At 49.2% G+C, this 13,210-nt stretch overlaps 1 protein-coding gene across 1 annotated transcript; it reads left to right on the forward strand.

The window, feature by feature from the left end:
- Positions 1 to 9,484: 9,484 nt before the first annotated feature.
- PHLDA2 (pleckstrin homology like domain family A member 2) lies at positions 9,485 to 12,698 on the forward strand. Its single transcript, XM_068261502.1, has 2 exons — positions 9,485 to 10,048; positions 12,314 to 12,698. Exon 1 carries the CDS (start codon positions 9,628 to 9,630, stop codon positions 10,015 to 10,017), a length of 390 nt encoding a protein of 129 aa, XP_068117603.1. The 5' UTR covers positions 9,485 to 9,627; the 3' UTR covers positions 10,018 to 10,048; positions 12,314 to 12,698.
- The last annotated feature ends 512 nt before the right edge of the window (positions 12,699 to 13,210 follow it).

Raw genomic sequence — 13,210 nt, forward strand, 5'->3', positions numbered from 1 at the left:
AGGTGAGAGAGGCTCCAGCCTCAGGGTGCAGTGTAGGAAGGGGCACAGGGCCGAGGCAGAGGTGAGAGAGGCTCCAGCCTCAGGGTGCAGTGTAGGAGGGGACACAGGGCCAGGCCGAGGCAGAGGGGAGAGAGGCTCCAGCCTCAGGGTGCAGTGTAGGATGGGGCACAGGGCTGGGCCGAGGCAGTGGCGAGAGAGGCTCCAGCCTCAGGGCACAGTGTAGGAAAGGGCACAGGGCCGGGCTGAGGCAGAGGTGAGAGAGGCTCCAGCCGCAGGGCACAGTGTAGGAGGGGGCACAGGGCCGGGCCGAGGCAGAGGTGAGAGAGGCTCCAGCCTCGGGGCGCAGTGTAGGAGGGGGCACAGGGCCGGGCCAAGGCAGTGATGAGAAAGGCTTCAGCCTCAGGGCATAGTGTAGGAGGGTGCACAGGACCAGGCCGAGGCAGTGGTGAGAGAGGCTCCACCCTCAGGGTGCAGTGTAGGAGGGGGCACAGGGTGGGGCTGAGGCAGTGGTGATAAAGGCTCCAGCCTCAGGGCGCAGTGTAGGAGGGGGCACAGGGGGGGGGGCTGAGGCAGTGGTGAGAAAGGCTCCAGCCTCAGGGCGCAGTGTAGGAGGGGGCACAGGACCAGGCCGAGGCAGTGGTGAGAGAGGCTCCACCCTCAGGGTGCAGTGTAGGAGGGGGCACAGGGTGGGGCTGAGGCAGTGGTGAGAAAGGCTCCAGCCTCAGGGAGCAGTGTAGGAGGGGGCACAGGGTGGGGCTGAGGCAGTGGTGAGAAAGGCTCCAGCCTCAGGGTGCAGTGTAGGAGGGGGCACAGGACCAGGCCGAGGCAGTGGTGAGAGAGGCTCCAGCCTCAGGGCGCAGTGTAGGAGTGGGCACAGGGTGGGGCTGAGGCAGTGGTGAGAAAGGCTCCAGCCTCAGGGCGCAGTGTAGGAGGGGGCACAAGGTGGGGCTGAGGCAGTGGTGAGAAAGGCTCCAGCCTCAGGGCGCAGTGTAGGAGGGGGCACAGGACCAGGCCGAGGCAGTGGTGAGAGAGGCTCCACCCTCAGGGTGCAGTGTAGGAGGGGGCACAGGGTGGAGCTGAGGCAGTGGTGAGAAAGGCTCCAGCCTCAGGGCGCAGTGTAGGAGGGGGCACAGGGCAGGGCCGAGGCAGTGGTGAGAGAGGCTCCAGCCTCAGGGCGCAGTGTAGGAGGGGGCACAGGACCAGGCCGAGGCAGTGGTGAGAGAGGCTCCAGCCTCAGGGCGCAGTGTAGGAGGGGGCACAGGGCAGGGCCGAGGCAGTGGTGAGAGAGACTCCAGCCTCAGGGCGCAGTGTAGGAGGGGGCACAGGACCAGGCCGAGGCAGTGGTGAGAGAGGCTCCACCCTCAGGGTGCAGTGTAGGAGGGGGCACAGGGTGGGGCTGAGGCAGTGGTGATAAAGGCTCCAGCCTCAGGGCGCAGTGTAGGAGGGGGCACGGGGGGGGGCTGAGGCAGTGGTGAGAAAGGCTCCAGCCTCAGGGCGCAGTGTAGGAGGGGGCACAGGACCAGGCCGAGGCAGTGGTGAGAGAGGCTCCACCCTCAGGGTGCAGTGTAGGAGGGGGCACAGGGTGGGGCTGAGGCAGTGGTGAGAAAGGCTCCAGCCTCAGGGAGCAGTGTAGGAGGGGGCACAGGGTGGGGCTGAGGCAGTGGTGAGAAAGGCTCCAGCCTCAGGGTGCAGTGTAGGAGGGGGCACAGGACCAGGCCGAGGCAGTGGTGAGAGAGGCTCCAGCCTCAGGGCGCAGTGTAGGAGTGGGCACAGGGTGGGGCTGAGGCAGTGGTGAGAAAGGCTCCAGCCTCAGGGCGCAGTGTAGGAGGGGGCACAGGACCAGGCCGAGGCAGTGGTGAGAGGCTCCACCCTCAGGGTGCAGTGTAGGAGGGGGCACAGGGTGGGGCTGAGGCAGTGGTGAGAAAGGCTCCAGCCTCAGGGCGCAGTGTAGGAGGGGGCACAAGGTGGGGCTGAGGCAGTGGTGAGAAAGGCTCCAGCCTCAGGGCGCAGTGTAGGAGGGGGCACAGGACCAGGCCGAGGCAGTGGTGAGAGAGGCTCCACCCTCAGGGTGCAGTGTAGGAGGGGGCACAGGGTGGAGCTGAGGCAGTGGTGAGAAAGGCTCCAGCCTCAGGGTGCAGTGTTGGAGGGGGCACAGGGCAGGGCCGAGGCAGTGGTGAGAGAGGCTCCAGCCTCAGGGCGCAGTGTAGGAGGGGGCACAGGACCAGGCCGAGGCAGTGGTGAGAGAGGCTCCAGCCTCAGGGCGCAGTGTAGGAGGGGGCACAGGGCAGGGCCGAGGCAGTGGTGAGAGAGGCTCCAGCCTCAGGGCGCAGTGTAGGAGGGGGCACAGGGCAGGGCCGAGGCAGTGGTGAGAGAGGCTCCACCCTCAGGGTGCAGTGTAGGAGGGGGCACAGGGTGGGGCTGAGGCAGTGGTGAGAAAGGCTCCAGCCTCAGGGCACAGTGTAGGAGGGGGCACAGGGCAGGGCCGAGGCAGTGGTGAGAGAGGCTCCAGCCTCAGGGCACAGTGTAGGAGGGGGCGCACAACTCACTCAGCTATCATTCCCCTATTATGTTTGAAACGGAGAGAAATAAGAAAAGGATATACATGGCAGTGACTGCAAGCCAGACAACTAGAGATCAAGGGGTTTGGATCCCCTGGGGCGCCTCTTAGTCTAAGAGCAATCAGTGTGTGACGGCTGGGGTGAGAAGGATGGAGATCCGCATTTTGGTGTCTCAGCCTTGGGTGCTGGAGGACCTTGTCCCGGCTCTGCTGTTGCTCATCCACCTTATGTTTTAGGATGTCCCATAGATGCTCAGTAGGGTTTAGCATGGCTAATTCAAGCCCCAATGGGGCCCGGGGCCAAGATAACCTGGAGCCCCCTACCCCCATCAAATTTTGCTCCCCAGCATTGCCAGGCCCTCCCCATGCTGCCAAGTGTCTCTCCGACTGCTCCCCAGGTGGCAAGCAAAGATAGAGCAGCGCTCCAGGACACGAGTTATAATCTTTACACAAATCATGCAGGGGTCCTAGGGGGGACCAGGTAGCCCTGGGGGGTCCTGGGGCACTTGCCCCCTTTGCCTGACTGACCCTGGAGTTTAGGTCTGGAGATATGCTTGGCCGTCCAGTACCTTTGCCCTCAGCTTCTTTAGCAAGGCAGTGGTCATCTTGGAGGTGTGTTTGGGGTCGTCATGTTGGAATTCTGCCCTGTGGCCCAGTTTCTGAAGGGTGGTGATCATGCTCTGCTTCAGTATGTCACAGTACATTGGCATTCACTCACAAAACTGGATAAAACCTTTAAAATTTGCTTGGAGGAAGTGGTGGACTTACCTCCATAAAGCAGACACGAAAGACTGTCTGAAAAGTAGCAATCACATTTATTATATGGTACCCCAAAAGTGCAACGCGTTTCGCAGGCCGAGCCCGCTTCATCAGGCAATAAAGTGGGGACAAAACAGAATTCCAGCAGTAGCAGGTGTAGCGCCTCACCTGCTACTGCTGGAATTCTGTTTTGTCCCCACTTTATTGCCTGATGAAGCGGGCTCGGCCTGCGAAACGCGTTGCACTTTTGGGGTACCATATAATAAATGTGATTGCTACTTCTCAGACAGTCTTTCGTGTCTGCTTTATGGAGGTAAGTCCACCACTTCCTCCAAGCAAATTTTAAAGGTTTTATCCACTTTTATTCTGCTGGCGCCTCTGTTCTCCTACTGCAAAATCGTGTCCACCCCTGGTGGAGGGGTGATCTACCCCTTTTTCTCATCTACAGAGAGCGACTTCTTAGCCCTGAGTGAGGACAGGTCTAATCTCCTCACCTGCTTATACAGTGGTTGCCTGTGTGGTAACCCACGTTTGTGAGTATATTCTTCTCACTGATTTGCCTTACTTCGTTTATGTTTTAACATACTACACTATATTGGGCTCTCGGTTTCTCTATATTTTATCTCCCTACAAGACTCACAAAACTGTAGCTCCCCAGTGCCAGCAGCACTCATGCAGCCCCAAACCATGACACTCCCACCACCATGCTTCACTGTAGGCAAGACACACTGGGTTTTGTACTCCTAACCTGGTTGCCGCCACACACGTTTGACAGCATCTGAACCAAATAAGTGTATCTTGGTCTTATCAGACCACAGGACACCTCCACAGTTGCAATAATACACGTCCTTAGTCTGCTTGTCTTCAGCAAACTGTAGGCTTTTTGTGCATCATCTTTACAAGAGTCTGCCTTCAGGGATGACAGCCTTGCAGGCCAGTTTGATGCACTTTGTGGCATATGGTCTGAGCACAGGCTGACCTCTCACTCTTTCAACCTCTGTAGCAATGTATTTGCAAACGACAACCTCTGGATATGACACTGAGCATGTGCACTCATCTTCTTTGGTCGACCATGGTGGGGCCTGTTCTAAGTGGAACCTGTCCTGTTAAATCACTATATGGTCTTGGCCACCATGCTGAAGCTCAGTTTCAGGATTGAGCTTCCAGTGACCAGTATGAGAGAGTGTGAGAGGGATAACATCAAATATACCTACTCCCCATTCACACCTGACCTGAGACTTTGTAACAATAATGAAAAGGGCCGCAATGAATAATAATAGGCCCTACATGGGACTGTGGTAACCTGAGTTAAAGTATAGTGGGGCTATTTGATTTTCCCTCTGTGAGGTGGCTAAGATCCTGATTGGCTAATGAGTTACTGCATAAAGGTGGTGTGTTGATCTACGTGCTGGTCGCTACAGGTGTGTGAAGAAATCTGCCAGGTGTTGCTGGGGTCAAACATTGTTGCAACAACCAATGGCAGCTAGGTAAGGTGTATATAAGTAGGGTCTGTCAGCAGGTTAGCTGCCTTTGTTCCAGAAGTGGTCTGGGCGAGCTCCCCTCCCGCCACTCCCGGATGATCAAGAAGACTTCGTCGTGGTCAAATCTTTATTGGTCAAATGTCACGCTAAAGGTGGCCACACACGATACAATAAAATGATCCGATTTTACGGCAATTCAATAAAAACGATTGGATCTCCCGGAAAAATCGAAAAAGCTTTTTTTTCATTCGACTGAAAAATCCGATCGGATTTCCTGTTTTCTTCGATTTTTATCGATCCGGAATGCCAGATATTTTTCTTCAATCTTTTTAAAGATTGTATGGTGTGTGTTAGATTGTCAACTTATTAATATACGCACCCATTTTGTCAGAGTTTCCAATCATTTTTATCATAATTGGGGAAAAAATTGAACATAGGTGTGTGTAACATTTCAAAAATTTGAGCAATGTACCAATCAGTCAGAAAAATTGATTGCAATTCTTAAATTGAACAGATATTTAAAAAATTGTATGGTGTGTGGCCACCTTTAGAAGGTGTGGATGAGTTTTTCATGTTGGGGTCCTTCTGGAGTTGTTTCAGTTTGAGGTGGTCCGAACCGTAGTGGTGGATCATATGATGGGTTGTTTTTTTTGTATGTTTAAATTTAATAAAGTTATCTTGTATTGAGTTTTATGGACCTCAACTAATTTAACAAAGTTTATCCGATAAAGATGGCCACGGCCTTAAAAACGCCAGCCTGGGGTATCAATGTGTCCTTTATTTATTATTTTATTTAGTTCTTAAGTTCATTATCTAAGCATGTGCTGCCTGCAGTTCCATGAGTCACATGACCCCAGGGAGGAAAAACATCTAATTGGGAAGAATGTTCACATTGTTCACTGAGGGGTGTCCTCACTTTTGTTGCCAGCGGTTTAGACATTTATGGTTGTATGTTGAGTTCGATGGGAGAGCAAAATTTAACCTGCTATACAAGCTGTACACTGGCTACTTTACATTGTCTGTGGATGGGAATCTGGATGGATCCCCTGGTAGTGCGATCAGGCAACCTGATTAGTCAGCTCTTGGAATCCACTGTATAAAAATAGAGAAAAAGAAGAGCGCTCTTCGTTTTCTTTACTTTACATTGTATAACAGTGTCATATCTTCAGTGCCGTCCCATGAGAAGAGATGTGAGAGGTGTACTGACTCTTGTGAGATACTGTATGTGACACATGACAAGCCACACAACCATCGGAGTGGACACCACACTGTCCCCTCCCGCTGGCCGCACGTGATCTGGCGTAGGTGGGAACCGAGCCTAACACAGTGCTGTGCAGTATATAAAAGATGGCGTGTACTGTATAGAGACTCTGGACCATACATGTCAAACTCTTTCCCGTGGGCCAAATCCTGCCCTCCGAGCCACCAGATTTGTCCCCCAGGTGGTTTCCCCACTTTGCCTTATGTTTGGCCCACTCTAGACCACCAGAGAAGCCATATTAGATGGTAAGCCCTAGACCACCAGGGAATCCAAAAGGGGAGGGGGAAATCACTAGTTACCAGGGAACTGTATAGAAGAGGGGGGGGGGGGGGGCACTAAACACCAGGGAACTGTATAGGGGAAGGAGAGGGCCACTAGCCACCAAGAAACTTTATAGGGTAGGGATGGAGTACCATTAAAAACCAGGGAACTGTATAGATGAGGAAGGGAGGACCAGTAAACACCAGGGAACTGTATAGGGGAAGGAGAGGACCACTAGCCACCAGGAAACTTTATAGGGTAGGGATGGAGTACCATTAAACACCAGGGAACTGTATAGACGAGGAAGGAAGGACCAGTAAACACCAGGTAACTCTATAGGGGAGGGAGGAGGGCTACTAGACACCAGGGAAAGGTATAGGGGAAGGAGAGATGCACTAGATACCAAGGAACTCTATACGGAATAGAGGAGGTTACTAGACACCATGAAACTTAGGGAGAGAGGTGGCCATTAGACATTGAGGTCGGCCCACGACTTGGTCCTAGAGCTCAATTTTGGCCCACTTTGTATTTCAGTTTGACACCCCTGCACTAGACGAAGAGGTCGGTGAAACACCTCGAAATGTGAAGACTATTCGGTCTCAATAGGTTTGGGATCTAAAGCTGTCGAACATATACACAGGTGAAGCTCGTAAAATTAGAATATCGTGGAAAAGTCAATTTATTTCAGTAATTCAACTTAAAAGGTGAAACTAATACAGCAGAGTCCCCAGCATCCTGCACCAGCGGGCATTGCCTGATGACAGATACATGTGCTTGCTGGCTGCTTGAGCAACCGGACTAAAAAAGCACAAACCTCCCCCAAATACTCACCGAGCCTCCAGCGATATCTGGCAGCCTTCCTCTTGCTCCTAACAGCTTACCCCGTGCATGGAAGCCGATGTGTCACCTGACACCCCCCATCAAATGACATAATAACACGCTGAGAGCCATGCATGGACCTCGGTAGCCACTAGGAGCCCGTTGGGAGCAAGAGGGAGGCTGCAAGATGTTACTGGAGACTCGGTAAGCATTTAAAAGGCTGCAAACACCCCAAAAACAAAGTCCCTGTTGTCCCCTCAGGCATGCTGGTTAGTTGAGTTCTGGATAATGAGGACTTTGCTGTATATGAAATAGACTCACTACATGCAAAGCGAGATATTTCAAGCCTTTATTTGTTATAATGCTGATGATTATGGCTTACAGCTTATGAACCCCCCCCCCCCCCCCAAAAAAAAAAATCTCAGCCCATTAGAATAGTGTGAAAATGTTCAATATTTTAGACTCTAACCAGCTAATTCATCCAAAACACCTACAAAAAGTTCCTAGTTCATACATTAGCTTCACCTTTTAGGCCCTGTTCACATCTAAAATCGAAATCGCTGACGCCTGTGATTTTCGATTTCGTGGGCGATTTTTTTTTTTCTCCTCCCAGCGCTCGGGTGGGTGCTGCGTTTTTTGTAAAGCGCTTTTTATAAGCGCTTTTTCAGAGCGATTGCATTTTTTCCACTCCCTGACGCAAGTCAGGAAGTAAACTCTTTGACCTGGAAAAGAATAAACACAATCGCTGCACAAAGCAATTTTGTGAGCATTTTGCAGTTTTCCTATACCTTCCATTGAGGCAAAATCGCCTGAAAAATGGTACAGGCACCGCTTTGCTGAGCGGATCGGAAACGAACCGCTCAGATGTGAACTCTCTCATAGGGAATCATTGCACAAGCGTTTTGAGGACGATTTTGAAAATCGCCTGTGCTTGAAAAAAAGAGCAAAAAACGCCCTTAGTTCGAAAGAGCCCTTAAAGAGACACTGAAGCGAAAAAAAATATATGATGTAATGAATTGGTTGTGTAGTACGGATAATTACTAGAACATTAGTAGCAAAGAAAATTTTCTCATATTTTTATTTTCAGTCATATAGTTGTTTTTTTATTACATAACATTGCATCATTCTCTGATATTTACACACTACTCAGTATTCTAAATGAGTTTACAGAGCAGCAGTGAACTTTTGAACCCTTCTCTGCAGAAAAAAAAGAAAATACAATGACTGACAGTTGAGATAACAAGCTTCAGAAGACAGAGCTCTCTGCGACTTTAAAAGTTGTGGAGCTAAATGGCTCTTTGGCATAGATGACAACTGGAGTTTCTAAAAGAGAGTCTGAAGCGAGAATAAATCTCGCTTCAGACCTCATAAATAGCAGGGGCACGTGTGCCCCTGCTAAACCGCCGCTATCCCGTGGCTTAACGGGGGTCCCTTCACCCCCAAATCCCCCTCGATACACCCGGGGAGCGCTTCCTGGTTGGGGCAGGGCTAGCCGCCGCAGCCCTGCCCCACGCGTGTCTGTCAGCGCGTATCTCCGCCTCTCCCCCGCCCCTCTCAGTCTTCCTTCACTGAGAGGGGCGGGGGAGAGGCGGCGATGCGCCGCTGACAGACGCGACTGGAGGCAGGGCTGCAGCCGTTAGCCCTGCCTCCAGGAAGCAATAAATCACGACCAAATCTGCGACCAAGTGTCGCAGTGGTCGTTTTGGGGGTGAAGGGACCCCCGTTAAGCCGCGCTATAGCGGCGGTTTAGCAGGGACACGCATGCCCCTGCTATTTATGAGCTCTGAAGCGAGATTTATTCTCGCTTCAGAGTCTCTTTAACTCTTCCTGTACTGGAAACAATATTCGACTTATGTCTCTGCATCTAAAGTTTTATTTATTAGCTGTACTACACATACAAATAATTATATCTTTTTTTTCACTTCAGTTGTCTTGAATTGCTGAAATAAATGGACTTTTGCACAATATTCTAATTTTTTGAGTTTCGCCTGCATAAACCTCCATAAAAAAAAACCAACTAAACACTCCACACCGCTGTCTGATCATCTCATCATAGCACACAGGCGTGTGTAGCAGAACCTGCCAGCGGTAAAGTGTTTGGTTCAGCTTGGTTGGGGGAGCTTGTGGTGGTCTATTTGTCAGCAAGTTGTCATGAGGCTTCAGAAGTTACTCAGTGGACTTCCTCTTCCTTGCCTGGTTCTAGTTATGAATGAAAGCTCAAGGCAGAGGGTGTGACTCTCCAGGACACTGGAGGAGATCAGTGACTAAGCGCTGGGAGGATCTGCATTCTTCACCCCGTCACTGAGGGTTGGCCAGCTCTGGCGTGAGAAGTGACATAAATTCTAACATAGCTGCTCATTCTTCTCATTCACACACCTAGCCACAGAGTCAGGCACAGCCTCAGGGTTCCTGCAGATCAAGCTCCTGCTGCCACCACCGCTGTGGACCTTACACCCAGTGATTGCACTCAACAGGTAGCCCACCAGAGAATGATCATGCAAACCTCAGATGTGATCATGGAAGGAGAACTGGAGAAGAGGAGCGACAATTTCCTACAGTTCTGGAGGAAAAAGCTTTGTGTCTTGACCAGAGACAGCCTCAGCATGTTCACTGATGGCCAGAAGAAAAGCAAGTGCAAAGAGCTCAAGTTCCAGTCCATCAAAAAGCTGGACTGCGTGGAGAGGACAGGCAAATACATCTACTTCACCATTGTCACCACGGACAACAAGGAGATAGATTTCCGCTGCCCGAACGAAAGCAGCTGGAACGCCGTTATCACCATGGCTCTGATCGACTTCCAGAACAAGAAGGCCATCCAGTCCTTCAGGTCGCGACAGAACAGCGAGAGGCGGGTGACACCATGTGTGCCTTCGGCTTAATGGATTCTGAAGAATTGCCCCAACCAAACAGGTGAGAACAAATGAAACTAGCCAAACTACACAACCCATATCTCTCAAATGTACCATCTTCCCTAAATAGACAACCCATATCTCTCAATTGTACCATCTTCCCAAACTACACAACCCATATCTCTCAAATGTACCATCTTCCCAATATAGACAACCCATATCTCTCAATTGTACCATCTTCCCAAACTACACAACCCATATCTCTCAAATGTACCATCTTCCCAATATAGACAACCCATATCTCTCAATTGTACCATCTTTTTAAACTAGACAACCCATATCTCTTAATTTTATCATCTTTTGAATCTACACATCCCATATCTCTCTGTCTTGTTTAACAGCAGAGAACCCTTATCTAACCTATAACAAATGGTTCTGTAAGGTCAGAGAACTTTAGAAATGCACTCTACATCTGCTACCTGTTCGATACCAGCACAGGTAAAGATCGTCTCCCCCCCACCCCCCCACACTTTACCCCTTCCGCCCCACTTTACCTCTCCCGCTTCTTCATATCTGCTGTGGGATTACATGTCCTGACATGCCTCACCGGGATATATGCTAGATCTTCCGAGAAAAAGTCTCACCAACACTATGATTGGGGCTTACTCCCTAAGGAGACAATTTAACCATTGACTACTCTTTACACCCAAAGAGGGCTTAAAATATTGTTTTTTTTCCCAATATTCCTGGAAGTAGAATGAACACGTGATATATTTAAATGTGAATCTGACCTGGAGTATTTTATATTACTTACACGACTTGTCCCATTGATTCTTAAGAATATAGAAATGGCCACAATTTTTCATCAAGTCTAGCTTCAGCTGGTGGAGAAACTTCATCATCTAAAATCCCTACAGCTTTTCTCTTACCGGGTTTTTGTAATTCTTGTGAGGAATTTAGTTGGACATGGTGGGTAGAAATCAGCGTTGTGCAATTTATTACCTCCATAACTGGCTTTCTATGATATCTAAATGTCTCGTGACTCATTCTAACAGAAAGTCATTGAAAATAATTGTAATTCTGCCCTGATTCTGCTGATAAGAGTGAGGTTCCTCTTCGGAGCATGTGATTTTCTGTTGAGTCAGAGCTATGAGGAAGTGAGGACCTTAGAGAGCGCACATGTCTCAGGAACAAAGACTTTAGTCTTACCTGTCCCCTCGCCCTCAGGGAGGCCATGTGCGTCTAATGTCAATGGAGACGTCTATGCCTTATTTGTATATGTTACTTTGTTATATAGGATGGTGACGTGTTCCATACAATAGACAATTCTCATCACATGCTAACCCTCAGAGGGGCTCTAATGTCCCCTGATAGTCTGGGGCGAATCTGGGAGAAAACTAATTAAGGTGGCCACTGGCCATACATATAGCGATGATGGGCAGATTCGACCATGAGACAAATCTCTGATCGAATCTTATTAGAGAGACATCTGTTGGCTGCCCATACACCGCAAGCCGATTTCCTGATCGATTTCTGTATGAAATCTCGGGAATCGGGATAGTCTGCCACCTCACCGCTGTCCCACCAGTGTATAAATCTGCCCCCGTGTGTGCATTTATACATTACCTGTCCTGTGTCGCCCACTGTGGCGTTCCCATCTGTCTTCAGAATCCTTTGCTCTTCTATTAGCAGTATACACACCGCCGGCGTATAGTTGTGTGACGTTATACATTCGCCATGCCGGCGGCGTGTATACTGCTAATGGAAGACCAGAGGATTTCAAAGGCAGCGTCGGGGGTTTTGTCACGTTTGTCGCTCGTCCCGATATCGCTCACTGTTACCACCACACACCCGATCAACCATGACGGCCCGGCATCTTGCAGCATGTCCGAAACTGGTTGCATCGTCGATCGGTGGTGCCGATTTTCATTTGATTCGATAATAATTATGTAACTAAAAGTTATATCAAGTAAAATAAATGAATTTTATTTGGGCTTGTTGACTGGTCACCATATAGGAAGCTTAGATCCAGGGTTAAGCCTAATACAATCCAATTTTGATTGGCCAGTAACTTTCCAATCTTACCACTTCGATGTAGTATGAGAGCTTACCTTCACAATCTGTCCAAGGTATTCAAAATCTGTTGGCCATCATACTGCATGGAGGTGGTAAAATCGGTTGCTGATTGGCCAATCAAAATTGAAGGTCTGTACTGGGCTTTAGGCTTTCGGATATGACTTTTTGACCACGCCACTGTCAATTTTAGAAAAAGCGTAAATGGTTTTTTAACATAAATAATAAATGATTTTGTCTTTTCTTTTCGAAGGGCCCAGTTTTTATGGACCAAACGCCGACGTGTGCGGCCAGAGAGAGGCTCCGAAAAGGGAATTGACTGCCTAAAAAAGGACATAGAAAGTTGAAAGAGAACTGTTTGAGCTCCACGCGCAGGAGAGTGACCCGCGGAGCTGATGCTTGATCGACGAAGGAAGATTGATGGTTTCCGCCTAGTGTTATTTATCAGTGGAAAAAGGCAATACGCGATACCGACCGGACTGATCGGGGATAATTTATTGTACACTTCGCTGCATATTTGTATTTATTATGATGGCTTTACTTCCTTAATATATATTTTTATTCCATCAACCAGTACGTTCCGATAAAATATAATTTTAAGTGTTAACTTATTCTATTAAAATTTTTATAGAAAATTTCCCATTTTTTTTACATTCATTCATTTCATGTTAGGAATCGATGTCAGTTTGGTAAAAGGTTACTGAGGCGAATTGTGGTACAAACTGCCAGTTGCCTGCAGCAACCAGAAGCATTCTCTGTTCCCGGAGCCAGTATGGCACTGGTTGCCATGGGTAACAGAATTTACACTAAAAACAACAAACCTGGAAGTTTGTAAAACTCCCCCGAGAACTTTCTTGTCTGTTTTTTTCAGCCTCAGAAATATCCATGCAGTTTAGCTAAGTACACACATAAGATAGAAGTCTTTGGAAAATGAAAGCTCAAAGACCAATTTTATCACCTTCCATGTAGCATTAGGGCTCTTTCACATCTGAGCTAGTTTTGGACGTTTTGACGCAATGTCGATAGTTTGCGTTTTCTAAGGTAAAATTAAAGTCTATGGACTTTAATTTTACCTTGGAAAACTCAAACTATCGACATTGCGTCAAAACGTCCAAAACTAGCTCAGATGTGAAAGAGCCCTAATTTTGTG

Source organism: Hyperolius riggenbachi, chromosome 11 (genome assembly GCF_040937935.1).
Source record: "Hyperolius riggenbachi isolate aHypRig1 chromosome 11, aHypRig1.pri, whole genome shotgun sequence".
In the NCBI taxonomy this organism is placed as follows: Eukaryota; Metazoa; Chordata; class Amphibia; order Anura; family Hyperoliidae; genus Hyperolius; species Hyperolius riggenbachi.